We start from the raw sequence: 27078 nt of genomic DNA, 5'->3' as shown, positions 1-27078 counted from the left end.
TATAGGACCAGAACCCATACTTGGTAACTTAACTGGTGACAAAATAGAAGACGCTTGCCTCACCAAAGCAGTTGAACCAAGTGATTTCTATTAGCCAAAGTAAGGTATATAAGAATAAAAGGGTCATAATGAAATATAATGAAAAGGGTATACATTATTATACTTGTATTTTAGAATCACATATTTATTAAACTAACTTAATAGAAAATATAATGCAATTGTAGTTTAGAGTGACTTCTTTTTGTGATATATGACCTCATTCTGCCTCATCACTTGCATTGCTAATGCATTGAAAATGGACTTTCAAGTAATTCATTAGAGGCTTCAGATGTTGGCTGTTATTGATCGATCCTGGTTGGGATACTGTGCATATATATGGGGTTCGCATACATTTTGTCAAATCAAACAGAGGGAATACTCTCCAATTCCATTTTACGTGAGGCTAAAAGCCATGTTGCGAAAAAAAGTTGCGCCTGAAGGCCTGCACTCCTGTCAAGTAGGGCTTAATGTGTTTTTCTTCTTCTTACGAAATAGATTTTTTCATTTCTGTTTATGTGTTCATTTAATGCAATCCTGCACTTCCATGCATAGCACAGCATAAGAGCCTATTAGCATCCCGGAGCAAAACTGTCCTCCTTTATCACCAGCAAGTGTTCGTCCTATCTCATAAAGAGTTTACTTCTGTCGATACCGTGGTTTACGGTCATTACAACCACCGGCTACAGTTACTGTGTGTGTGAGAGTGTGTGTGTTTGCAGCCTGTGGGGCTCTTTGATAAATGGGAATTAAACTGAAAGTGGTTAATTCTTTATTTTAACTTTTGTAGACAGGAAAACTATTATTTACTCACCTGTACAATCTCCAGCATTTCAGATTTACTGATGTACCCATTTCCATCTAGGTCATACATACTAAAGGCCCATTTGAGCTTCTGTTCCAGCTTGCCACGTGAAGTCACACTTAGAGCAATAATGAACTCCCGAAAGTCTATTGTCCCATCACCATTTGCATCAAACGTGCGAAAGACATGCTCCGCAAACTTCGAGGCATCCCCATATGGGAAAAAGTTGCCATAAATCTTCTTAAACTCCTCCATGGACAGGTTTCCACTGGGGCAATCCCGCAAGAAGCCTTTGTACCACTCCTGGATCTCATGCTCGGTGAAATCGGTGCTCTCCAACAGGTCCTGCATCACTTCAGGACGAAGCTTGCTGTTTTGCTTCCCCATGTTTGGCAGTCCTTAAAGAAGTAGACTCACTGCTGGAGGACACAGAAAGTGAAGAACTTTAATTTTCGGATACAAAAGACATCAACACCGATATTAGAATTTTGACTCGACATCCTTCATCCCAGTCGTGTGTGAGACAGATGTTTAAGTACTAGGAAGTCTTGTTTGTGCTTTAAACAACCATGTAAGGCCAACAGATTCAATTTGATCATCATTTTTTCAGTTACACATACAACTAAACAGGACAGTCCAATTGAACTAAGCATTCAGTATGTGCATGTTACCCTCTGAAGGATAAACCTCCTGCTGCTAGACAACTACTGTTTGTTAATGTTTACTTTTAAACTCAGTGGGAAATGTGAGTGACATCATGGCCGCTCTGGTCCCAGGATTACAGTTCCAGTGTTCGGGCTGTTGACATCTGTGTTTCTCAGACTAGTTGTTGGAGTCTTCAGTCTTGCTCCTCTCTTTCATCTACTGACAGTTTCACAACATGTGTGACAAGAGGGGGCAAGCACCTCTTGGAAACTAAATGTCAATGTAAAGGCGATTAGAAAGATTAGAAAGAGTAATTTGATTCAGTTTTTTAATTTTATTATTATTTGATTTACTTTTTTACGGCAATGTTACTACTCGAGTTGATGTTGATGTGCTGTATAAATAAAGTTGAATTTAGACATCAGTTTTCAATACGATAAAGTAAGGCTGCACTATTATGTCCAAAAATAATAGTCACGATTATTTTGGTCAATATTGAAAATATGATTATTACTCACAATTATTCATCATGTTTGGTCAAACGTGTCTATTTATTGCACTTTAAAATTTTTTTTAACAAGCAGTATATAAACAAGTCTTCAAGGCTTGATACGTAATACTAATAATAATGTAGGAGGATAAGTGGTTTTATTTTTATGCTCAGGAACCAAGCACTTTTATTTTGTAAAATTAAATTGGAGGAGTATAATACGATGGTTAAGATGGACAACTTACTAATGTGTGTGTATTGGCAGAACTGTATAATGTTAGCCTGTCAATGATTTTTATCCCACTTAAGTATGGTACTGTTTGGGCCCTTTTCATGCTTTTAATTTATTTGTCTAGCACGCGTTTTGCAGCACTTAATACTCGGTGCGGCTTTCCCCTGCAGTCAGTCGATATTCTCCCATACTGGTGGGAGTAAACAGAGAATCCTAGTAGATTAAAATGATCGAAAATCCTCCAAGCTTTTTTTGACAGACTCCTCATCTCTCCACAGTGTGCGTGCTTGCCAGGAGTTGTTTACGGTATTTAGGTCACAGTAGTCCTTTTCAGCCGAATCATGAAGGTGTTTGTAACTGTGAACTTTCGTATGCAATAGTTTGTCCGCCATGTTTTCTGCCCGGTGCTTACACGCGGTAAAGAAATTCCGCAAGGTACGCGTTACGGAAAATCTGGCCCATGTGGACACGGCACAAAGGGGCGCGGTTGCCGAAATGACGTTATTTTAACGCAGATGCGTCAAGCGTAAACCAAGCTGCCGCTCTTTTTGCAGGATTTGCTCGCTTTCTATTTCTCAAGCTTAATGAAGTCTTAACCTTGAGTTTGCTCTCTGGTGGTAGGATGACTGAAAGGGCTTGATTTGACATGTGTGTACCCAGCTTTTTAAATGTTAATATCGCAGAGGATCCGCATAATTAATTGTGGCAGCCAATATCGTGATTGCGTTTAAAAATCAAAACAATTGTGCAGCTCTACGATAAAGAAAATATTTCTAGGCTCACCATCCATGCCTGCAGCAAATCATGTGTCTACTTTGCCACAACCCGTGTAAACGGTTTCCCCTATTTGAAGTAAAACATTGGCGTTGTCATTTATTAAATCTGTGAGGTGCATGGAAATCTCATTTTGGCTCAATTGAGGCATTTATTAATCTGTCAATCCTACAGCATTATTTTGTTCAATATGACACTGGCATGTAAACAAGAGGTCATTCAGAAAGATTTGTTATACAGTAGCAGCCCCACACCGATCGATAGTGAATAATGTGAATTCACAGGGGGCTTGAGAACTTTTGCATTGTTTTAAATGTTTGTTTTATAACATGCCGTGTCTTGCTTCTCATGTCTCTTGATCATGGGATGTCTTTGCATAAGGTTTTCATCTCCACCTGTTAGTGTATTCCAATCCAAGTGCACTTGCTTCTCCTTCCCTTTATTTGAAGCCACCTCTTGTCCACACCATCTATCATGCAAATCCTGCTGTAACATTACTTAATTAAAAAAGTTGTGTTTTCCGTGTAAATGTGAAAGAGCAAACTGAATGAGATTGGTGAATATGCTTCCATTTTCACCAGAAATCACACCTAACAATAAACAGTGTTTTAGACCAGGTGTAAATCAAAGCTGTTGTATAAAATTGTAAAAAAAAAGAAAAAAAGAAGTAGGTACAGGCTGAGTCACAATCAGAGTAACAGGCTGTAAATCATAACTCAGAATCAAAATGAATAAACATCTATTGGAAACTAACATAATACTGTAGTTGTTTTTCCAGCTAAATATAACCAAATAAAATAAATATATTCCTTAAGTGGCTTTAGTGACCTACTGATCAAGCATGCAAACCGCATGCTTTTTGTTCAAAATACGATACTTCACATTTATGTGTTATTAAAATGACAAAATTATGATACTTTTAGACAAATAACATTCTGTTGCGGTTATGGGGTGGAGGGAATGCAAATGCTAAAACAAATGTTGGAACAATAAGATGATTTGAAGTTTCAATGCTTTTTTTTTGTTTTGTTTGTTTTACACATCTGAATATTAGATTGTCGAAAATCCCTCGATGACATCATCACTATCTGACATGCCAACTAGCTCCTCCCATTTTACTCCACGACGTTCTCTCCATCCTGCTCATCACTTTTTCTTGCACAAACATCCTCATTACTCTTCTGTGGGTAGTTCTCTTTGGACCCCTCCAATTTGTTTGAAATGGAGGTCTTCTGTGATGATCTGCTGATTATCTTACTTGGGATATTATTCCACGCTTTCTTTAACCAACTGACAACTATTGTGAGATTAGAGTGTGGAACGTTGCCCTTCGCTGTTTCCCCCCTACCTACTGACTTCCATTGCCGACTTGTTCAAACACACATCGAAGGGCTGAAAGATAAGCTGTCTTTTCCTTTTCATAATGCTTCAAAGTCAATCGGAAAAATGATCCACTCAGCCTTGTTGATGACAACAAAGAGGCGATATGGCGGCACTTGATGTTCTGTGCAAAAGCTTTGAAACGAATTTTACATTTATTGAAATAAGATTTTGGATACATTGTACTTTTCAGCGTAGTTTTAATTCAATATACCTTTTACTTGAGTGTTTTGTTTAAAAGACACATTTTTTTACAGTTACATTTACCTGCATTCTACTCACTACTTCTGCCATCTATTTTGCTTCCTCAGAGACTCATGTCACATGACTTTTACACCAATGCAAGGTAAGTAGTGATGTTTGACTTGAGCAATCAAAAGAGGTAGTGAGCCAGTCACATGATCGCACCACAGTCACCATGTGGCTCCACAGTGCACATGTGTGACAAGGACAGATGACTGGTGAGTTGAACTAGCCCTTTTGCACCATTTCCTGATGCTGACTCACAGTAAGAGACACCCATTTGTTGATGGGGAGCTGAGGATTGTTTGATGAACTGAACAAGAGAGTCTTGGTGTTTGTTAAAGGCAGCAGCCGAATGTTCTCTGAGTTGACAGTAACAGCATAGTATAGGGCTACAGGAACACTAAAACGTTAAAAATCTATTTGTTATTGGAACATGAATTTCACATTTAATATTTCTCCCAATTTTGAAACTGAAGCATGTAGATTAACAGAATGGATTATTAGAGTTGCATGTAGCCTTATCATGCTCTTAATGTGGAAACGTACGAAACGCTCCCAGAGATAGCTACATATTTGCCAAACACATCTGTTAGTCCTTCTCTAGAGCAGCATCAAAAGTGCATGCTAAGCAGCCAAACATGGTAATGTTTTTGTTGCTCAAATAGCTTCCAATGTTACAAGGGAAAATATAAAGTCATCGCGGCGCTGATAAAGTGTGGATAGTAGATGAGACAGAACACTTACACATTTACACATTTATTTGACAAATAGTTTTTAGCAGAAATTACTTGCAAAATCAATCACGTGACCTTAAATTTGAGAACTGAATTGGTTATGATTCAAACTACACAGACTGCAAGTCAGACTGCAAGACAGGAAGGTAAGCAGAATGACTCAGATATATACTGTACGTTTTCTGAGAATAGCATGACCTAATGGCTTACATTTGCGTGTTTGCATGTTCACATTTAGTGGCGCTTGTTACTGTCACAGTACGATAACTGGAAAATTGTTCAATTCTCAGATTTAACACATTCAAATAAAATCCATAAAATATGGAAGTTCAACTGTAAGTATTTATGATGCAACGTATTATCGTCAAATCGAACGGGAGTTAAAGTCACGTTGTTCCTTTGGTTTGAATATAGCAGAAAGACCAACTCACTTGAGCTCAGAAAGCAGCAATAAAACAGTTACGGACTCTAATGTCCGTGTTTTGTAAATCAAAAAGCTTGTGAGATGAAGTCAAAACAATGGGTCTACTAACATCTCAATCACTATTTTGCAAGATATAGGTCCATTTTAATCCAAAGAAATTGGATGTTGTTTACAGTGGCGGGCCGTGACTTTCACGCATACGCCTTCTGTGATGTCAGATTCTTGAATAAATAGCCCCCATGCGCACACGTACGCATGACTGGGGTATACAGGTTATTTTCCAGAGCTTTAAAACGTCAGTAAACCCACATCAGCCATTAAAACTTGTCATTATACCTGATGCTGTCAACACTTTAAAAAATTAATAATAATTTAAAATAAATATCCACAACCTTTTATGAAGTCCAAATTACAAATTACAGTTTAATACATGATGAACATAATATTGTTTCTTTACTATTAATTGAATATGAACAAAATAAAATAACCCAAACATATTCAAAATAAAACAATAAATATATTAAAGGCTTGCACTCACCAAAACAAACGGCGGTCACAATCGATAAGTCTTTTCAATATCTCTTGATTTTTCTTCACCTTTTATTATGAGGGTCTCTTTCTCTTGGCACTGAGATGTACAGTGTATCCACTCAGGTGTTCCAAAAGTTTTTTTAAAAGCACCGTAGCGCATTGAGGAGCTTTCTTTATCTTTGAACTGAGATGTACAATACTGTATATCCACTCGGGTGTCCCCATAAGTTTTTAAAAGCACCATAGTGCCTGTGTCCAGCTGTGCTTTGGTGTCTCGTTGCTGCCTTGGTTAAACAATTGACGTTTGCAAATCCCGTGTAGCTCCAAACACCAAATCGATCCTTTGCAGTCAAAAGGCACTCCCAGCCAGAAAAACGTCAGTTTAGCTCAAGCCCCTGCTAGCCCAGTCAGAAATGTGGCTAAGTCGAGACAGGTAAGCTAATAGCTAGGCTACACCTTTAAAGCGATCAGGCAAAGCCAACACTGCATAGCTTGCTTGTTGAGCACTGCACCACCTTCCTGCAGTGAGCATCCACCCACGTCACGGTCAGTATGTGGTCTCTAGATGGCGATCTTACGACTCGGTTGGCTATTACAGCTGTCTATTAAGTTATACGGGCCGCTCACATATCCATCTGCGCTTGCGCAGAATCCCACAACTGTCGAAGCGAATGCCCTAGCGCCTCCGGGGGAAGGCAGACACGAAAAGAACAGAATATGGAGAATAATTTTTTAAATAAATAGAAAATATATATAATATAGTGTATATATTTAGGATAAATGAATTTGAAATGAAATTGACTTTCATTATAGTTATTATAATGATTATCGTTTATTATGATAATGTTGTCAGGCTATGTTAGTCCAGCAAGGAAGGGATCCACCACTGGTTGATTGCCACCCCACAAAAGATTGCATTGATTTCTTTTTAGGATGCACACATGCTGCACCATTAAATGCTGTATCATGTTATTCCGTAATGTGAAACTAACTAAACAAACAAAGAAGCAATGCTTCCAAATGAATGTATTGACTAAAAAATGTTGTTACTCTCCCAAAACAAGATGAAGAAAAAACTGAAAGAACATTAGTCACATGTTAAGGTCTCTTGAACACAAATTATTTGTTCACTCAAATCTCTTTGCTACTCTTCTTTCTTTTTTTTGTACCTTAATTCCACACAGCCATTTTACTGCATCCTACAATCTCTTATGAAGCATTTTTACAATATCTGTTACCATAGCAACATAGTGCTCACATCACATAACAATTGATGAACTTTCTGGCTGAATACATTGACACGTTCATCCACTTACGCACGGATATACACTTTACTTGCAGGTAAACAGAGGTTCCGATTGCCTGGCGTGTGTGTTCACTTGTGTGGGTGCATATGCTATGTGTGGGTGAAGGTAAGTGACGTGAGTAGCAGACAGACTGTTGTACTGAATACAGTCCTTAGGCTGTTGAAATAAAAGCAGGCTTCAATCATGTGAGAAAGTGCAAAATGCGTAAGTGACCAAAAAACACAATGCTTTAAAGGGACAATACATTTATGTCGCTGTATTTTTGTCAAAAATAACTAAATCATTTGTTATGCACATTTAATTTAAATACCCTTTTTTTTCTTGTAATCCACTGACATTCACAGCTTATTTGTTTTCTGGGTTTGGTCATGTGATGTTCACAAGCTGAGCTGCGTATGGTCATCACCAGAGCTTTGAGCACATTAGGGGCATTAATTGCACATGAAACATAATGTGCAGTAGCCATCAAATTATTAATTGACCAAATAAAAAGTATTTTCTACCGAAAATGGCTAAATCGGTGTGCTATCCTTTTACAAAGCATATGGCTACTTGGAGTGCGCATTGCTCCAAAAAGGCTATTAGATACAGTTTTTGATGCTTCGGCCGTGAAATGATTCAAGGACGGTTCTATTCGTTGTTGAACAATTGTATTTGGTTTGACTAAGTGGGCTTACGATTTGATTTGATATGGTACGGCTCAGTTTAAGAGGGTATTTTACATACATTTTTATTAAAGTAACCATATGAGAGTAAGATTTAGACCGTTTTTCACTAAAAATGAATAAATGAAATTATTACAAAATACAAAAAACTTGCAAATAAATATGTTCTTAACCACCAACAGTATGTTTTAAATGTAATCAGAGGTCTAGTTATCACTAAATTATATTGCATGAAGGGGGTGGCACTCCTTCGGAGGTTGCCATGTCTGTCATCGCTACGGACAGCCGGAGGAGGAGCGTGTATTGCTGCATCTACCGTAAACCACTCAAGCTCCCACGCGCTATTCTGTTTTAATTTCAGTTATTCTGAATGATTACAATTTTATTCATAGTAGTAAGACCAACATTTTATTCATAGTTTGATTTCTTCAAAAGTAAATCCTGTGTAAATTGGTGTAACAACAACAATATATACTGACTTACCAACTTACAGGAGTATACAGTGATCCCTCCTACTTCGCGGTCTCGGATATCACGGTCTCAGTACTTCGCGTTTTTTTCCAGGAAAAATAAAAAATATTTCAAAATAATAAAAACATTTAAAATATGTGCAAAAATGTACAAAAGTTGAAAAAAAAGCAAAAAAGTACATTATGCAGTACAGTACTGTATTATCTTATTTTGAAATGCATGCTTTTAATTTGTCGGGCTGCTTTGCTTTTCTGTTTCCTGTTTTACGTTCTCTGTGAGTCATTCGGCTCGTTACGGAGACGTAGTGAATGACAACGTAAGCTCATATTTATAGTTTATTCTCATTTATGTTGATAACGCACGCTACTGCCTATGTTTAGTAAGCGATGAGTGTTTATTCTGTTTATGTGTTCGTTTGTGTAGAGGTTGCACTTTATAGTTAGTAGTTTTTAGTTGTTGCTAACCCGCTAATGTCGGCTAAAAATACAGTAAATTAATCGATTAAGTGTTTATATGTTAGTTTACGGACTTTAAGATTGTTGTTGATTTATTATTCAACAGATACTACATGATACACCATACATGAGCCAAAATAAATGTGAAGTTCAACGTGCTGACTTGTGTACTCTTTCACCAGACACTTGGTGCAGATAACCAGTCCTGAGAACAAATTCTCAACAAACTGTAATATTAGTTATTTAATGAATATACAATAATGTTAATAATGTTAATAAGGATAATGTAATGTTAAGTAATAGGAGAAAGGAAATAAAATAGGCAAAAAATACAAAACAAAAAGGATTGTTTAGGGTTACTGCGGCTATTCTGGGTCGTACATAGAAATCTAGGAACTGATACCCTACTTCGCGGGGGGTTGACAGCCCCCATTAACCGCGAAGTAGGGGGGATCACTGTACTGATAATTAAATAATTTTTAAATCAACATCTACACCCTAACCTTTGCTTAAATGACAATAGGTACGGGAGTACAGTAGTTAGTAATTATCATAAAAACATTTTTTAAATGACCCATCCAGCATTTTGCCAAGAGCAAAACATCAATTTTATGATTTAGCTTTTTTTAAGTCGTCGATATTTAAAACGATGAATTTATCAAAATAATTAAATTTTTTACCCATTTTGTCCAAATTTGAATGAACTTGTCAGAACTGTGCCAGTTTTCCGTCTCAAAAAAAAGACTTGAGATGTATCTTGATAGATTTTAACGAGTAATTGTTCAATTCAGTTTGATTCAATGTACTGTAGATGTAGAGATACAAAAGCTTAGTAAACACCAGACAAATGAAGATACACATCTGGGCTGTGTCACTCATGTCTGTAGATTGGTTCAACTGCAGAGAGAGACAAAGTCTGACTCACTCAGCTCACTAAGGCTTCTCCTTTCAGATAGGGAAGAGTAAAATGATCCTAGTAGGATAGACACATTTTCCTGGCAGAAACCATGGGATGAGATCAGTGTTTTTTGTTTAGCTTGCAGAAGTGCAATAAAATACATGGGAGAATGCGCTGCCTGTCAAATCACTGTATTATGGTAAAATAGCCACACGCTGTGAGATAGCCAACAAATTCTTCAAAATAAACTCTCTATAACAAGTCATATATAACATGAACGGCCTTGGTAGGCTTTTATTTTGAAGTTCCTCCCGGAAGCATTGTCACAACAATAGTCTATCCATCTCACACTGGGGTCGCTGACTTGCTAGTGCCTAGTCCAGCTGTTGCCAACCAATCGTAGGGCACACACAAACAACCATTCACACACACACACACACACACACACACACACACACACACACACACACACACACACACACACACACACACACACTCCTAAGGGCAAGTTGGAGAGACCAATTTTCTCAATATGCATATTTTTGGAGGACACCGGAGCACTCGGAAAAGCCCCACGCGAGCATGGGGAGAACATGCAAACTCTACACAGGGAGGCCAGGGGAATTAACCTTGGGACCCATCAGCTCACTTGATAATCTTTGGTTTCCAGATAGAAAATACGTTGAAACAGTCAATTTAGATGGCTGACAATCTTGCTTTTTCTATTGACATCCTTTTGTTTCCTGGATTGGCATTCTGTTTTTTTTTCGATTGACGCTCTTTTTTTCAGCTGAGTTCTTTTTTTTTTTTGTGAAATGTCATGCAGGTAACCAACAATAGCTAGGCAGGCAACTGGTCGATCACAGGCAACACAGTGAGCACCCCTGCCTTAAAGCATAGGTGTCATTCAGTGGCTGTTATCCTGCATGTTTTTGATGGTTCACTCTCAAACACAGCCAAGTCAAATGATTAGGATCATTTTCAAGCTCCTGTAGAGCTTGCCGATGAAGTAATCATTTAAATCAGGTGTGTTGGGAGGCGATACCTGGAAAACATGCAAGATACCGGCCCTCTATGACTGCAATGACACCTATGCCTAAAGGGCCAATGTGTGGAGTTTCAAGCCATCTAGTGGTGAGCTAAAAGAATACAATTATTTTAAAGCACATACACCAAAGCGTCTTAGAGAGACTACACTTCACAATCATTTTCCACTTTGCTAACCCTGGTGTTCTCTCTAATACAATTAGAGATCTATGTAATATACATAATTACTAGACCCATGATGACAAAAACAGGCTTATTTGATCAAAAATGAAAATTGAGATATTAATATATTGTAATTCATATTCTCTTTAAGATTATATATAATACATGGAGCCAAAAAAAATGCATTTAAAGTTTTGGCCCATTCTTTCAAATACAAGCACCTTAGAAAAAGTGTTGAATGACCACTGGAAAGTAAATTCCAATAGCAAGTAAAGACATCATCTGAGATTTGAACACCCTAAACCAGGGGTGTCAAACTCGCCGCATAGAGGAAAATCTATTCCCAAGTGGGCTGGATCAATAAAATCATGATGTATATATTTATATAAATTTAAAACAACAACTTCATGTTTATTATTCTTTTTTTTTAATGGTGTTCAAATTAGGACAACATCACTATGAATCATAACACTATAACATGAATCATAAACCATTTCAAGTTTTTCATTAATTGAAAAAAATCCATCTCCTTTCTAGACTTTACAAAATCATCTTGCGGGCCGGCTTAAACCGGTTCTCAGGCCAGAACCGGCCCACGGGCCGAATGTTTGACACCTCTGCCCTAAACACATCAGTGTTGGCTTCAACCCCAAAACAACTTTCCTATTAAGCTTACAGTCCATTTCTGTTCATCATCTGCCAAAACTTTGCTAAACTTTGCTTGTTTTACGAATACATTTTACTAATACATTAAGAAAAATCTAATTTCCTTGGAAGAATTTGCTATTAATTCAATACCACTGTGTTTACATGTGTTCACCAAAATTTGAATAATGATGTTTTAGTCACATGTGCTGTGGTGGACCAATAGCCGCCAAACTCCTTGAAACAATCTGACAAGAATTGGGTACCCAGGCAATAACTGGATGGATGGTGAACATACCTTTAAATTTTCTCCCTCCATCATTGGGTTGCCATAGCAACAGATCTTGCAAAAGGAAGAGTAGGCAATCAAACCTCATTGATTCAGGAAAACAAATGGAACGAACAAGATGAAAAAGTCAATTTGATCCTCACTCAAAAGTTAATTGTTTCGTTTGTGCTAAAGACTAAATTGAAAATAAATAATAAATAAAACAATACTATCAAAGATGTTTGGTATTTTCCACACAAATTATGTAATGTGAGAAAAAACTGTGAAAAATACAGTACCAGTGGACTCAGCGCCCACTCAACTGAGTCACACTTGATAACTATTTTGGAACATTATGAGAATCAGCTAAGCTTCCTTGCTGCTTTGTGCTCTCAGTACTGGTAGTGACGAGTTTTTTTGTGTTTTTTTTCGGTCCATATCTTTGTGGCTTGGGTCAGCCTGACATCACAATCAGACCTAACAAACACTTCTTGGAATACTACTTTTTCGGCGAAGATACTTTAGTGCCCTGAATTGGTGATTGAACATGATTTCAGAACAACATTGCATTTCTATTTTTTTTTTAATATAAGGGGTTGTGACGTAACTCACTCCTGTAGGTAAGAAACCGTTTACAGTAATAATACAGTAATAATATGAACAATAAATAGAATAAATAATGGATAAAAAAAAGACTAAATAGAAAATAAACCATAGTTTCACAGAGCGCAATTGCTATCGTAATCGTTTCAGTGTCTTCTTGTTTTGTTGTTATTCAGAGCGTATATACAGTAGCTCTGAGGGCAAAGCTGTCTCTGAGTCTTTTTATGTGGCTTTTTTTAGCCCAGTATTGCTAATCAGAGGACAACAGTTTGAAGGCATGGTGACCAGGGTGAGTTCTGCCGCTGACAATTTTCCTCTGTCTGCTCGGATAGCAAGAGTTGGCAATGTCGTCCAGGGAGGACAAAGAGCTTCCAACGATGATAATGACATGACAGGAACATGACCAACTGTGGCACGTTACAAAGTTTGAAGATCTGTTGGTCAAGCTGTAAAGATGGTTGGACCATCAATGGAAGACATGCTCAAATTGATGGTTATATCATCAAGAATTCTCACGCAAAATTCATTGCTGCAGGGTCTGTCGCTTCTACTGGGCATGTTCCCATAGGGTCAGGTGTGAAGTTACTTTTTTGAGATTCAAATTTCAAACAAAATAAACCATCTATTAAAAAAACAACAACAACAAAACATCAAGAACAAGCTTGCTCTTACTCAACCTTGCATCAGCAGGGTGTTGTCCACATATACCATTTTAGGTTTTTCTCCAATCCAAAATTATGCGGTTTACGACGCCCTTGCCTTATGTATTTTTCACTTTTCGACATGGACTGTGACGTTTTTCTGTCCCCTCTTTATGGCATTTTTCCTGCTTTACGACATCCAACAACTGTCATGACCTCAAGGGTCAGCTGTGTTCATGTTTTTTTGTCTCCATCCTCAGGCATCGTTATTTGTGATTGCTCCAGTTTTCTGGTTGCGTCAAACTGCCTGCGCTGCAATGTGTCACTAATATGCTGGTCTGCTATTGGTGGTGTCACTAAGATGCGACAAACTGAAGACTTGATCCTAGTGTGAGTGCTTATAATATCATATTTACTGTGCATTTTAGTGCTTCATTCAAACTTTAATTGGTTAGCCTTGGGTCCCAAAATTGCTTGTGATTTAACCAAGTTAAAGTCTGACAGTTAACCAGAACAACCAGTGCAAGTGTACAGACATGATGATAACCACTATTGACTAACAGTGTATGTTTTTGGCAAACAGTGAGAGCAATCTGGAGGCAAAGCCTGAGCCTTGAGATGGTTCTCATTAAGCATGCCTCCAGGGATGGACCAGAGCTCACTTTGCTTCCTGTGCAGAAAAATTTAGAAACAGGATATAGCATCATGGAAAATAACTAATAGAACGGAAGTCACATTAGGAGAGGTCAGAAGGCAAGATGACTCCAAGGCAGGGGTGCTCAATGTGTCGACCGCGGCCGAGGTTGTGTTCGTTGATGACAAGACATCGGACTGAATAATGGGACTAAAGTCAGCCGAAAAAAAAATTCATTTTAGTTACTACCGCAATAAAAGTGTCTCTTCTGCTTGGGTGACTGCATGCTTTTTTTTTTTTTTTTAAGCAATATTACTGGAAAAAAAAAGAATTGCTGTAAAATAATAATTACTAATGAATAATAATAGTAATAATAATAAGAAGAAAAAGAAGAATATAGCTACATAGTTGCAATGTAAAGAAACAACAATTTATTTTACACACTATTTTACGGTTCTTGCCTAAATACAGAAAACTCCACTTCACAAGATGCCCAATCCAGGATTGCTGTCAGGCTCCTGCAAAGCTAGCTGATACAGTAAATTGATTTTTTCAATCAAGTTTGTTTGAGGCGTGTAACATCGAAAATAGGCTCGACAGTAACTTTTAAAGAAATCTGGGTTAAATACTATGTCAATGCCACAAGTAAGCAATACTACATTGCGTTGTGCTGGTTGCACCCATTAGCATTAGCTAACACATTTGCTTTTGATAAGCAGCACATACTTGACTACTTGCGTCAAATGGAATTGAATTTGTGACTCTGAACTTTGAGGTGGACATGCTTACCAGTTATAACTATTAACTAACCACATATTTTGTATTCCTAATATCAAAACTGTATACCTTATGATTTTCAAATAAGTAACAGTAAAAGTCAATCACAGAAGGAAAGAAATCACAATGAATTTTAGGATTGTCAGAATATAATTTTGTTTTTTGTTCAAGACATGGTTATATTACGATGACTTGAAGAATTTAAGACATGAATCAGACTAAGATTAGCTTGGCAAATGGTATCACTGTCAGATATAGTCCAGCAAGCAGCAAACGAGACAACATCTTCCTTTTTAATCAATCACTTGTGTTTAGCATGACATTTTAGGGTCTGTGAATAAAAATAGAACATCTGTTTCCCATAGGTCCCAAAGATGCATGAAACCCAATAGGCCGGGGTTATTCTTTAAAAATGAGACAGGTCAGTGTGTGACACCCTGAAAGGAATCTTTTAGCTGGAGATGACCCCTTTGAATATTCTGCAAGCACTTCAAGTGGAATTTCAGTTAAGTAACCCCGAAGTAACCTTTACAAGTGTTTTGAATGTACCAAATGTACGTTCATGTCAGGAGTTTGTCACAGTTCATAAGGTCTCAAATATTCACTGAATGTTCTTAAGACATTCTCGACAATTTTAATGTTCAAATGTATGGTTTTAAAATTATTGTGTTAATTATTCACAATTATTATTAAGAAGTTGTCTGACTTAATTTTTTCTCCCCTTCCATATTACAACACACACTACACTAGATGGCGTCGCTCAGATTCTGCACATTAGGATTGGCCTGATTTTCTCTATTCAGTCATACTTTTGCAAGAATTTAGTCTTTTTCTTTTAAAGAACACATACATAACTCGCTAATGACTGGCTAAGTGTGTTCTGCTTACATTAGTGCTTGGAAACAACACGTTCACCGATGGGAAGAGCACACTCATTTAGCAAAAGCTACTTCAACTTTACATTGGCATTCTAACAAAAAATATTACAACTAAAATGTTTGTAGGAATTAATTGTGCCATGTCTTATGGCTACAAGAATGATAATGATCATGAGTTTCACAGAAATCTGTGCAGATTTTCACAAGGATGTCGTGGATTTTAAATGAATTTTATTCAAAATTGGGGGGAAAAAAAACACTACTCGTCTCAGATTGTAAGCAGAGCGGACTCATTAAAATATTCATTAGTAAAAACTATTCCAGGCTTTTATTTTCAGTTGTATGTTCAGTATCAATAATATTTACAGCACGCTATTGCATCAAGCTCAAGGCCAGAAGATTTGAGGTTTGCAGTTCATCAGCCATGCATTTTTTTTCAATATTCCAATAAATACACCAAATGTCTTAATAAATTGCATTATCCCCTAGAATCATATCCAGGATCCCAACCACCCAAGAGTTAGCTTTTTTGGGGAATGAACACATTATTTTCATTCTCATTACCGGTAATCATGCAGACACAAATAAATTATGCTCCATGTCCATTTATATGTAAAACAGCTTTGAACTGAACATCTATGAAGCTGATGCGTAAAAGGAAAAAGCGAGCAAAACAGCAAGCTTGTGACGCAACTCCACCAAAATTTTGCATTTGATAACCTACATATAATTCATCAGTGGAGACACAAACCTAGAAAAGTCCTTTATAAAAAAACGACCTTGCCGACAAAGGAAGGAAACTATGAAAGGCCAAAGAATTGTAATGACTTTGATGGTTAACAACGGGGTAAATAACTAACACAATGGCTGACAACTAAGTTTTGACATTCGTGGAATGCACTGAAAATAGTCTTAATAGGAGGGATGGACATTGTTTGTTGTTCAGTATTAAAGTATTAAGAACAATTGTCTACTTAAAAACACATTTTTGAGGGGAGTAATTTCTGACATAAGTGCCTGGTTTTATCAAAACATGTCACATGTTTATAATAATAATAATATATATATATATATATATATATATATATATATATATATATATATATATATATATATATATATATATATATATATATATATAATACATAATGAAAAATAATATACAACAACATAATGATCATATTAAGAATAAAAGTAAAGCAATGAAATCAATTATAGTAATACCAAGTAATACAAAAAAAGAAAAAAAATAAAGTCCAGTAATTGGCCAGCGATACCGCAACCCGTGCATGCATCAAGAAAAGACCAAAGCTGGTAGATGCTAGCAGCATGGATAGAGGATGAAGCATGGGAACTCGCTAGCTTGCATTGGCTTCCGGTACACCTGAGATGTCATTTCAAGGTTTTGTTAATTACTTATAAAATACTTGCATGGCATAGCTCCACCCTATCTCCTCAACTTAGGTCTATTTTGCCAAGTAATGTTTTTCTGATTTTATATATTCCTTTTATTTATTTGTGTGGTTGTGTGGCTATTGCCCTCTTGGCAGAGAAGTTCATATTTGTTAAGAGCTTGGCACCATGTTTGTGTTGCGCTCAAATAGAGGCATAAAAAAGAAGCTTCTCACAGCCCAGCTAAAGTCTCATAACAACAGATAAAGTTAAAAACGTGAGTGCCCAATTTATTCATATTTTATGAACATGTTTTTCACATTGAAGGCTTTGGACTCACAGGCTCGCTTGTAAGGAATATTTTGCTCAACCCATCTTACTTTTGATAGTCAAATACAAAATGTTTATGTGTGACCATTCAATCTTTGTGACAAATCTGATTAAAACATTTTTTCAACATTTGTCTATTTTCCCTATTGTTAAGTTCCCTAACCCTAACCCTTTTCCATGTCTTTCTTCCTGACTATGGTCATAAATCACTGGTTACATAAACTGCTTTCAATTTAGTTTCCGCCAGTGTTTCAGCTCTTAGCTCTTAACAGCACTTAACAGGATGATATAGATACCTTCAAGAAGTTCATGAACTTGTGGTATTTTTCTTGATATAATTAACAATGTTCGGCTAATATATGTAACATCCAATCTGTATTTACAGTAGATATTCAGATGGGCATTATGCAGCATATTGTATGTGTCATTGAGGTTTTCATTCATTTCACACATACACACACACACACACATAATCACGTTCGTTAGTTTGGTTATTTGCTTTGGTTAGTTTCCATGTATATATATATATATATATATATATATATTCTTTATTGAGCAGACTGCAAGAACACCTTAGGGGCAAATGTAAACATAAACAATAGAGTGTGGCTGAGCTAGTTTGACATAATGCACGCATCTTATCTGCTGCGGTGATTGGCATAATTTTTTTGCAGTGTTTACATACGTCACATACATATACATATACATACTTCGGTATGTCAATATTTAACCATTCATTTCCTTAACTGGAAAACCAAAATGTCACCACACAGGTGATGCTTCTTTTGAATGATTTAGTATTTGGATGAAAATGAAGTGAATTTTTTGTTGTTGTTTGGTTTGCTTTCATGGGTACTATCAAGAGATTAAACAGAAAAAAATATGTTTTCTGAATTTCCAGAAACAAAGCAATCTCCGTTTGTGGAAAGTCTGTGTGAATAACACTTCACAGCAAGCTTCATTTACAATTGTATTCGTTTCAACTTTCAAGTGGATTGATAGAATCGTGACTCAAACAATCCTATATATGTACACACGTTGCAGTGCTAATTAAAAGGAGGAAAGTGTTTGCACTTGTTTTTCTTGATTACACTGGCACAGAGAAGGAGAAGCAGTTGCTTTTGGCTTCATCCAGTCAATCAGCAAAGGACAAGACAATCGTCCACATCGTGTGCTTTTTCTTTATAAATCCGGATGTAGATTACATTCTTTTTCTCCTTTGGTGCTTTCTGAACTGTGGAATTGACCATGGTGGACGGCGGTGGACCAGATTTTTCAAATCCTGCTTAAAGTTGGTGGAAGGCGGCGCAACGACGGAGCTGCAATGCAAAACAGCGTGGCAGATACGCAGGATGTGGAACCGCTCTCATTCATTAATATGGCTGCGTAGTGCTACATTTGACGCAGCGGAGATGCAACGCAGTGGAGCATAGCCACAACGCAGTATGTGGAATGCCCACGTTAAGAGAGAGGCTGGACACAATGTGGAGGAAACCACTTTTATCTAGGATCAATTGTTCTTTTGGTCAAGAGCATCAGCATTAAAAGTAAGCAGCACAAAAATGGATAGATGAATATAATTTAAATAAAACATTAATTCACACTTGTCTTACAAAAAGGAAACATTCTGCACTGAATTGGCCTCTATTACTGACACTAAACAGAAGTCACTTAAAAATGGAAACATTACCATTATTTGGATTTTGCATACATAAATTGAAACAAATTGCATCATGCTCACGAATGCACACTGACATGAGCACACACGCACATGCACGCAAGGGGTTATTTTGTTTCATCATAGTGAGGGCATCCCATCAACAGTGCATTTTCTTGTTCCTAACCTTAACCATAACTTGTTCCTAACCTTAACCATAACTCTAGATTATTTAACCCTAACCTCAACCAAAATCCAATACAGACATGTACTCTAAAAGCAAGTCTTGAACCTCAAAAAATGGTCTGAACTTATATGGTCCACCAACCCACCATGGAGCAAAAACCAGGGGCCCAAACACACACGCGTACACACACATTGCTGTAGGCTGCAGGATGTCTGATAAAAGTTGCTAGTATGCTATCTTTGGTGGGGGGGTTTTGGTGAAAAACTGCACTCCATATTCTTGAACACTACATTGTTTTTTTTATGTAAACTCTTACACAATAGATAATTTCAAAAACATGTGGATTTTAAATAGAAGCATATGCTCAGCTCATTGTCTTGATGAAAATATTGACATGAACCTATGCTTGTGAACTTGCTACTTCATAAAAAATACTCGCAGTCACTGGCTTCTATCGGACAAACAGTAAATTACAAGCCACAAATCATCAATTCTACTTTGGGAATGTGAATATAAACACTTCAATAAGACACAATGAGCTGCTGCGTGGTCTAGGCTCTTGGCTGGAGGGGGGATGGAGAGAAAGAACCCCACAGCAGATTTAGAAAGCAGAGAAAAGAGTGAATACGAGCGGGGAGTTTTTATAGGAAGATGGTGACCACTTCTTGTCAATGTTTTCCCCTTTCTTTCCTCCATCTCGGCTAGCTAAAAGTAGTCTGGCATGCTTTTTGTAAGGCTTGCCTTGCGAAGGGTTGGTTTGTGTGTGAGGGTCTTGTAAAAAATAATGGGAGGAGGGTTCTGAAGCTTGGCCCACAGCAAGGGAAATTTGGAACTCTTGCCCTATCAGTGGTGTCTGCTTTGAAAATCATAAACAAAATTGACATTAAGACTATTTGAGACATGCACAGCATGCCATTCATGCTTTCCCATTCTCTCCAAGGGGGGCAGGTGGCAGCTGCTCAGCCCCCCTCCCGTCTTCTAAATCTCTGGCAGGCAGAAGAAGCAGCTACAGCCCACGACCGCCACTAACATTAGAATGTTTTGAGAGGAAAAGCCATGTGGCGCAGCCCATCACTCGTGGTTAGAGAGCACATAACACTCTCAGCCCCCGTAATGATCACACTCGCCTTCGCTTACACCCCCCCACCCCCCCCCCCCCTCACTTCCTGCAGCGTCTTTGAAAAAAGATCAGGCTGTTTGCTGAGACAGAAAGCAACTTGTCTTGTAATCAGGGATTCATCTGAGACCACTAAGCATTTCATAACATCACTGGCTCTACTTTACCAAAAGCAGGCCAATAAAGAGTAGAATCGGTGAATACATTGAATGCCCTGCCCCCTCCTCAAAAAAAATTATAGGAATCTTTTGTCAATGCAACAAAAAGCAGAATTCTTATCAGTTCTCAGCTGTGGTTCCAGGCGCAGCCACTAGTCATTGTAAAAATGCATCATGGTTCTTACCTCACTTTGTAGCGATGTACAAGTTGTTCAGCAGTCCATCACTCAACACTCTGTACAATAAGTTTGTGGAGGGAGAAGAGGAAGCAACAGGCGAGAATACTATCGGAAAAACAAGGAGGGACTTAAGAACAATGTGGACTAAATGAGAAATTGACTGACTGAAACAGAGACACACAGACTTTCAGATACTCCTCGTTGAAGCAAGATGGTTTGTTTAAAACATACACGCACATACACACAGGCTAACGCTCTCCCTTGCCTGCCTCTCCAGCTTGACGTAAGCATAATCACATGACCTCACTGGAGTGGAGGGGAAATGCAATGGGAGGGGAATCACTGAGAGAAAAGAGACACAGAAGCCTGCATTGCCATGGCAACAGGGACATGGCTCTGAAATGATTTCAATAGGTCAACACACACATGCATGCAAACTGACACACACACACCCACGCACACGCACACGCACGCACACACACCAAGTGAAGCTGGTAAATGACAGTCTCTTTTACACAACATGTGCAGGAAAAGAGTGCTGGTAGTAGTAAGAGAAAAAAAGACGTGGATCAAAAAAGATATTAAAATGGCACTCCTTGTGTTCATCTTCCAAAACACAGTATAATCAACAAATGGTATGATGAATGACACCTATAAACACTCATTAAGCAGGAAATTGAAATAGATTGTTTCCCCGACACTTTGTGATTTGTCATTTATTGCCATTTTACTCGATCACAAATTTTTCTTTTGTGACCAATATTTCATGAATTGCTGTTTGCTATTATACAGGATTTCCTGCCATTTATTCTTGCTATTTTCCATCTAAGTCACAGCATGTTTTTTTTATTTTATTTTTTTTTTAAGAGGATGTTTGTTTTACAAAAACTGAGACCTTAAACATTTGTTTTAATTAATTAATTTGACACCCTCAAAATCCCTACCTCCTCATTGTCGGTCTGTTCAGCAAACTCAGAATGTTCAAATGCGTTTTTTGAATATTAGCAGTTGTCCCAAAATTGGGTGTACTGGAGCACGGTACTGCTGGCAGTACTAAACAGTTGAAGCACGGTCTACAGATAGGTTGCGTTTGGAAACTAATGTGAGTAGCGTCAACTCCTACGTTGTGGAAATACACCGACCACAGAATGTTTCACCAGCAATAAGTGAGAGTGCACTGTATTTACTATTATTCAAAAACATGAAACATTGCACTATGACTTTTGACCCCAAGATCGAATGCCACACATGATATAATAAAGGACACCAGTAACCCATAAAATTGTCAAAAATGTAGCATATACAAAAGTTCCATACAAAGAAATAGAGTGCATGACATCCCCCAAGTTGTATTTCTAATGCAAAAATCTGTCAGCATCTGGGAACGAATAAAACATCTCACTATCCCATCCTCCACCCGGCTAAGTCCTTTGGTTAGACTACACTCATCTGAATAGCATCTGTTGGTCAACTGAATGTAGCGAAGGGGGACTCTGGCCAGGGTGGGGTAGCGTGGAGGATGGGGCGAGGTCAGCCATGTGAACACAACCCCCCACTGAGAGAGTAAGCTGTGTGAAAGACTTAGGGAAAGAGAGATGAGATGGAATGCCATGCAGGACAGAGAAAATCGTCAGTGAGTAACGAACCATTGAAATGAAGCTCAACGTGTCCTACTCAAAGCAAAAATAGAAAAAATGTTGAAGCCATTGGGATGGAGATTAGGGAGAACAGTTTTATTTTGCTATAAGTGAGTGTAGACTATGGAGGAATTCATAAAAACAAATTATGGGATTTCAAATTGCTGACAGTGAATTGTAAGAGTTTGCACAGATTACACAGACTAAACAGCAGATATCAAACATTGATACACTGTAGAAAAAAAGGTCTATTTTACAAAAAATTAAAAAAATGATCCTTGATATTGGCAAGTCAACTCCAAATAAACCAGTGAAAGAGCAGCATATTCCCTCCACATATTCCCTCCCCTTTCACATAAAAAGCAAATTTATGAAGTGACCAGCCCAAACCTCAGACCTTAATCCAACTGAAAACCTGTGGAATGGTGTCAGTTGTGTTTCTGAGACAAAACCAAGAAACGTATTTTAGATGATTTGCAGAATTTGCCATCAATCCATCCATTATTTACCACTTTATCCAGAGTCAGGTACATCATCGGCAAATAGCAGAGATGCAATGCTGAGACTCCCAAACCGGACCACCTCAATGCTTTGATCGGGGGGACCATTCCTCCCAATCATCATCACCATCTCCCCTCTAGTTCTCACTGTCTCACCTTGTAGAATTTTGTCAACAGAAACTTTGTTGACACCTAAAAGCATTGCTGCGAATCATCAAAATAATATTTACTTGTATATATTATTTTGATGATTCGCAGCAATGTTAAATGCCAAATCATTCTCAATTATACAGTTCTAAATGACGTGTTCTGATTTATTGGATCACATTGTCAGTGATCTAACCTGGTGCCATAGGGTGTTTTGGGTCTTGCGACATAATATATGCTCTGCCAAGGCTGTGATATATGACCAGGTGGCATTCGCTTGTCTCCAGGGACAGTCTCTCCCGATCCCCAGCAATCTGGAGTTTTCTTGGCTGCTTCAGTGATGTTCCAGATGACTCTGACCCTTGCCCTTCCCGTGATTTCTAGTACACTGAGGGCCCAGTAGAGTGACTGGCCCATAAACCCTGTCCAGCCTACTTTTATGGCCATTCACCTTTACTTCTAGGCCTGCTCTTGACAGCTGATGATTGGATGTTTATATTTGGTTCTCTTTCTTTCATGTGCATCATCCAAGTGATCTTGCGGTGGTACTATCAGCACCAGGCTGAGGGTGTTTTTTATGGTCACGGAGACAAGAATATCTAGCCTCAAAGTGGTATTGGGGATGTGGTGTTGGACTCTCAATAGAGTCTTGAGGTCCTCAAGAAGCTGCAGTCATGTTTGGATTATCTTTGTGGTTTTTTTCTTCTTTGGCCTTTTTGTTGAGATCCGCTTTTGTTTTTCACGGTTAATTCTAAGTAGCATTATTGATTCCAGCTGCTAGTTTCACGTACCTGCTCCACACATTGTATGTCATCCAATCTCGAGAGGTTACTTATGTCCGTTTTACATGCCGTGAGTTGTCGGATCATTGTCTTCTATCCTTGTGAATGAGCGCAAGCCTACTCCTTCGTAGATGTGTTATATACTATACACGCTGTTTTTCTGTCCCAACATTGTTTTTCCCTTGAGCAAGGTTTATTTAAACGTTATCAGTTTCGAGCGATTTTCCGTTGTACTTTTCTAGCTGGTGTGGCTGTCTCGTTTTCTCAGTTTATTGCTTTTAAAGACCCCGTCTTGTTCAGTGTGCATGCGTCTGGGTCCTATTCTCTCGCCACTATGCCGCTATGTACCAGACGGCTCTCCAGGCATGACAGCTGCCAGTAAAGTCCTACTTCTGACATGATCCCTGGTGCCACAGAATTGTGTCCTAGCCTTGGCTGAACTCTTGCCTGTACTAAAGTGATTGCACTGATGGTGTTTAGCACTTGGTTGAAGCCCCTAGTATGCTTGCAATTGGGTTCAGGACCTGATTGTGGACCCAGGTGTAAGAGGCCTAGTGATTTTTGGCATGAATTCAGTACGTGCTTGAAAGTTTCCTTTATGGAGCCCAGCAATAAGTTCAGGGTCGCCACCTTTCTTCAGATGAATGGGATCGCCATGCAAGTTTGAAAATGGTAAAACACTCGAACGCATGCTCTGCATGCCAGCTGTCTGTCCAAGTGACATTGCGGACTATTGCCTAGTCCCAACTCATACAGGCCCTGTGTTGTCTCAAAGCAGTTCTTACCAATCTGCACCACTACCATGCCTGTGCGAGCTACTTTTGGGACTCTGGACAACAGCACTTCTTGAGCACATGTGTCAATGGGGTCTTCCTTCGGAAACTTCAAGTGTGGAGGTTCGTGACATTCCTGCACGGGCTTATTTTTCTGTGACTTCTGGACAAACCCCACTTCCTCCACAAACTGCTGTGTGGCTATGGGGTAGCTGAAGGTCATTGTAATAATCTAGGTTGGTAGATCAACGTGTCCATATATTTACGCTTTAAACTTGCCTGAAAGGCCTGACTGTAAATGTAGGCATAATAGTACTATACTATAAATAGCTCTGGTCAATATGCATCAAGATGAAGCATACAAAACTCATGTTAAACAGTATGTTAAACACAATAATAATAGTCATGTCTTTAAAGGTGTACAGACCAAAATTTTGTACTGGTTTTAGGCTTATGCCAACGTTCCACTGGATGTTTAATGAATGTAACGAGCTACATCTAGAATGGAAAATCCATATTTCCAGTTACTATGTTGGTGAGAGTAATATATAAGTACAGTAATGCAATAGTAGTGGAATGCATTACATTTCAACTACAGTAATATTGTAATGTAACTAATTACTTTGAGATGAGAGTAATAAGTAATAAATAATGCATTACAGTATTGATGTAACTTGCCCAACACTGATTGACTAGATCTAACCAAAGGTCACGCTAGTTCTGTAAAGTCCAGAGCTGAATTTGATTTGGTAGAATTATTGTGGGGCTTTTTTTCACCATTCCAGTGAGTTCTAGACATTGCAGCGGACCAGAGGGCAGTGTCTCCTGCTCAGATGCATCTATGTAGTTTTAACCAAAGAGCAGCAGACCAGAGAGCAGTGTCTCCTGCTCTGATGCATCTATGTAGTTTTAACCAAAGAGATAGTCAGAAAACTTGAAACAAGCTATTAAAATTTTGCTTTTGAGCTTTTGAGTTTTGCTCACCTTTTTAAACACAGCCTTATTTCCATATGTCCTCGTCCAGGGGTCAGCAACTTGCAACTTCAGAGATGCTCTTTCATCCTTATGTTGTGGCTCTCTGTGGTTTGGGAAAGTAAACGATGCTAAGTTCATTGTACATTTAAATTGCAGTCAATGACGTTTGCATGATAAGGTGATAAGGTGACATCTATAGGACATGTTTGGTGCAAAATGCATATGAAAGGTGACAAAAGTCAGCCAATCAGTTTTGGGAAGGTAAAAACAGGAAATACAAATATAGCACACATTTCTAAAGTATGATATAACTGAACATTAAGAACTAAAGCACTTGAAGAATTCTTAAAACAAAATAAATTAAGGTTGGACTCACGTTGGGTGAGTCTGCTTGTCGTTTTCTTGAAACCAACATGGTAACAACCTTAGTTAAAATGAACACAGCTAAGTGCTAAATGACAAAGGTAACTAAACGATACAAACTGGAGTGCTTGAAAAATTCTTAAAACAGAATAAATATCATTTTAAAGCCCGTTCGTGACATGAATGGATTCAGACGTTTATTCGGTCTGCTTGCCTCTTTTAATAAAAATAATGTGGTACGACCTTGGTTAATAGAAGCTGCGGTAAGCAACTCATCTGGCTGCTAACAGCAGCTGCAGTTCGCTTCCAACCTCCCACTCGTCCCATTACCGTAATTATCAAAACAATATGTGTGTGTATATATATATATATATATATATATATATATATATATATATATATATATATATATATATATAAAACATCTTCATTTCAGATGTAATACAGCGTTTGTGGCTCCCAGTGTTGTCTTATCTGTGGAAACCATGTCAAAATGGTTCTTTGAATGTTAAAAGTTGCTTAATTCATTTGTTACTGCAAGCTAGGATGTAGAAATTTAGTTTAAAGTGTGCAGAGGCAGTGTTTTTTGAATGGTTTCTTTTTCCAGCAATGGCAGTACTGAAAATATTTGGAGTGTTTCCAAATTGTATAACATTTTCTGTACTGTATTTGAAACGTGAGATACCAATATAACCTCACGTAATGTGACAATAAATGCAATTTATAACTTGATGTTTTCTGCTTGCGTGTGTGCGTGTGTGTTTGTGTGTGTGCATGCATTAGGAAGGAGAGCGGGCAACAGGCACAAGAGGGAATTCCTCCCTGCTGAAGATTCAGGAAGCAACAGGCCGGGCGGAAGAGAAAACAACTTCTCTCTCCAAAGCAAATCATTTAGAGGTTCCTTTGAAAGAGGAAACAGTCTCATGCTGTGTCTTTGTTAGAAACACACGCCTCAGGAACAACATTTCTTGTCTACATGCAACTGAGATCAGCTGAGTGTGTTTTTACACAGAAATGACTTTTCACATTTTTCGCCTTGACTCAAATTTAACATCATAGGCCATAAATATAAACTCATGAAAAATTAAGAAAATATTGTGGCTCTGTGTGACAAGGTTAATTAAGACTTTGAG

The 27078-nt window shown here is 38.0% G+C and overlaps 1 protein-coding gene and 1 long non-coding RNA gene across 3 annotated transcripts in view; one reads left to right on the top strand and one right to left on the bottom strand.

The window, feature by feature from the left end:
* Nucleotides 1–21063, bottom strand: part of LOC148425692 (neurocalcin-delta A) — a 27509-nt gene extending 6446 nt beyond the window's left edge. The window contains exons 1-2 of one of the 2 annotated variants that reach the window (XM_088410698.1): nucleotides 20775–21063; nucleotides 851–1257 (exon numbers count right to left, since the gene is read on the bottom strand). In XM_088410698.1, coding sequence (XP_088266824.1) covers nucleotides 851–1228 — 378 coding nt within the window. In that variant the 5' untranslated portion in view covers nucleotides 1229–1257; nucleotides 20775–21063. Of the gene's footprint in view, nucleotides 1–850; nucleotides 1261–20774 lie in introns of both variants that reach the window. The other variant, XM_088410697.1, reaches the window with a different exon arrangement.
* Nucleotides 13774–27078, top strand: LOC148425691 (uncharacterized). Its single transcript, XR_015865079.1, has 3 exons — nucleotides 13774–13849; nucleotides 15236–15375; nucleotides 26729–27078. It is a non-coding gene; the product is annotated as an uncharacterized LOC148425691 (long non-coding RNA).

Source organism: Hippichthys cyanospilos, chromosome 3 (assembly GCF_059441005.1).
Source record: "Hippichthys cyanospilos isolate Australia breed blue-spotted pipefish chromosome 3, RoL_Hcya_1.0, whole genome shotgun sequence".
NCBI classification, from domain to species: Eukaryota; Metazoa; Chordata; class Actinopteri; order Syngnathiformes; family Syngnathidae; genus Hippichthys; species Hippichthys cyanospilos.
The sequence above is the reverse complement of the archived record's forward strand: the minus strand, read 5'-3'. Positions and strand labels throughout refer to the sequence as shown.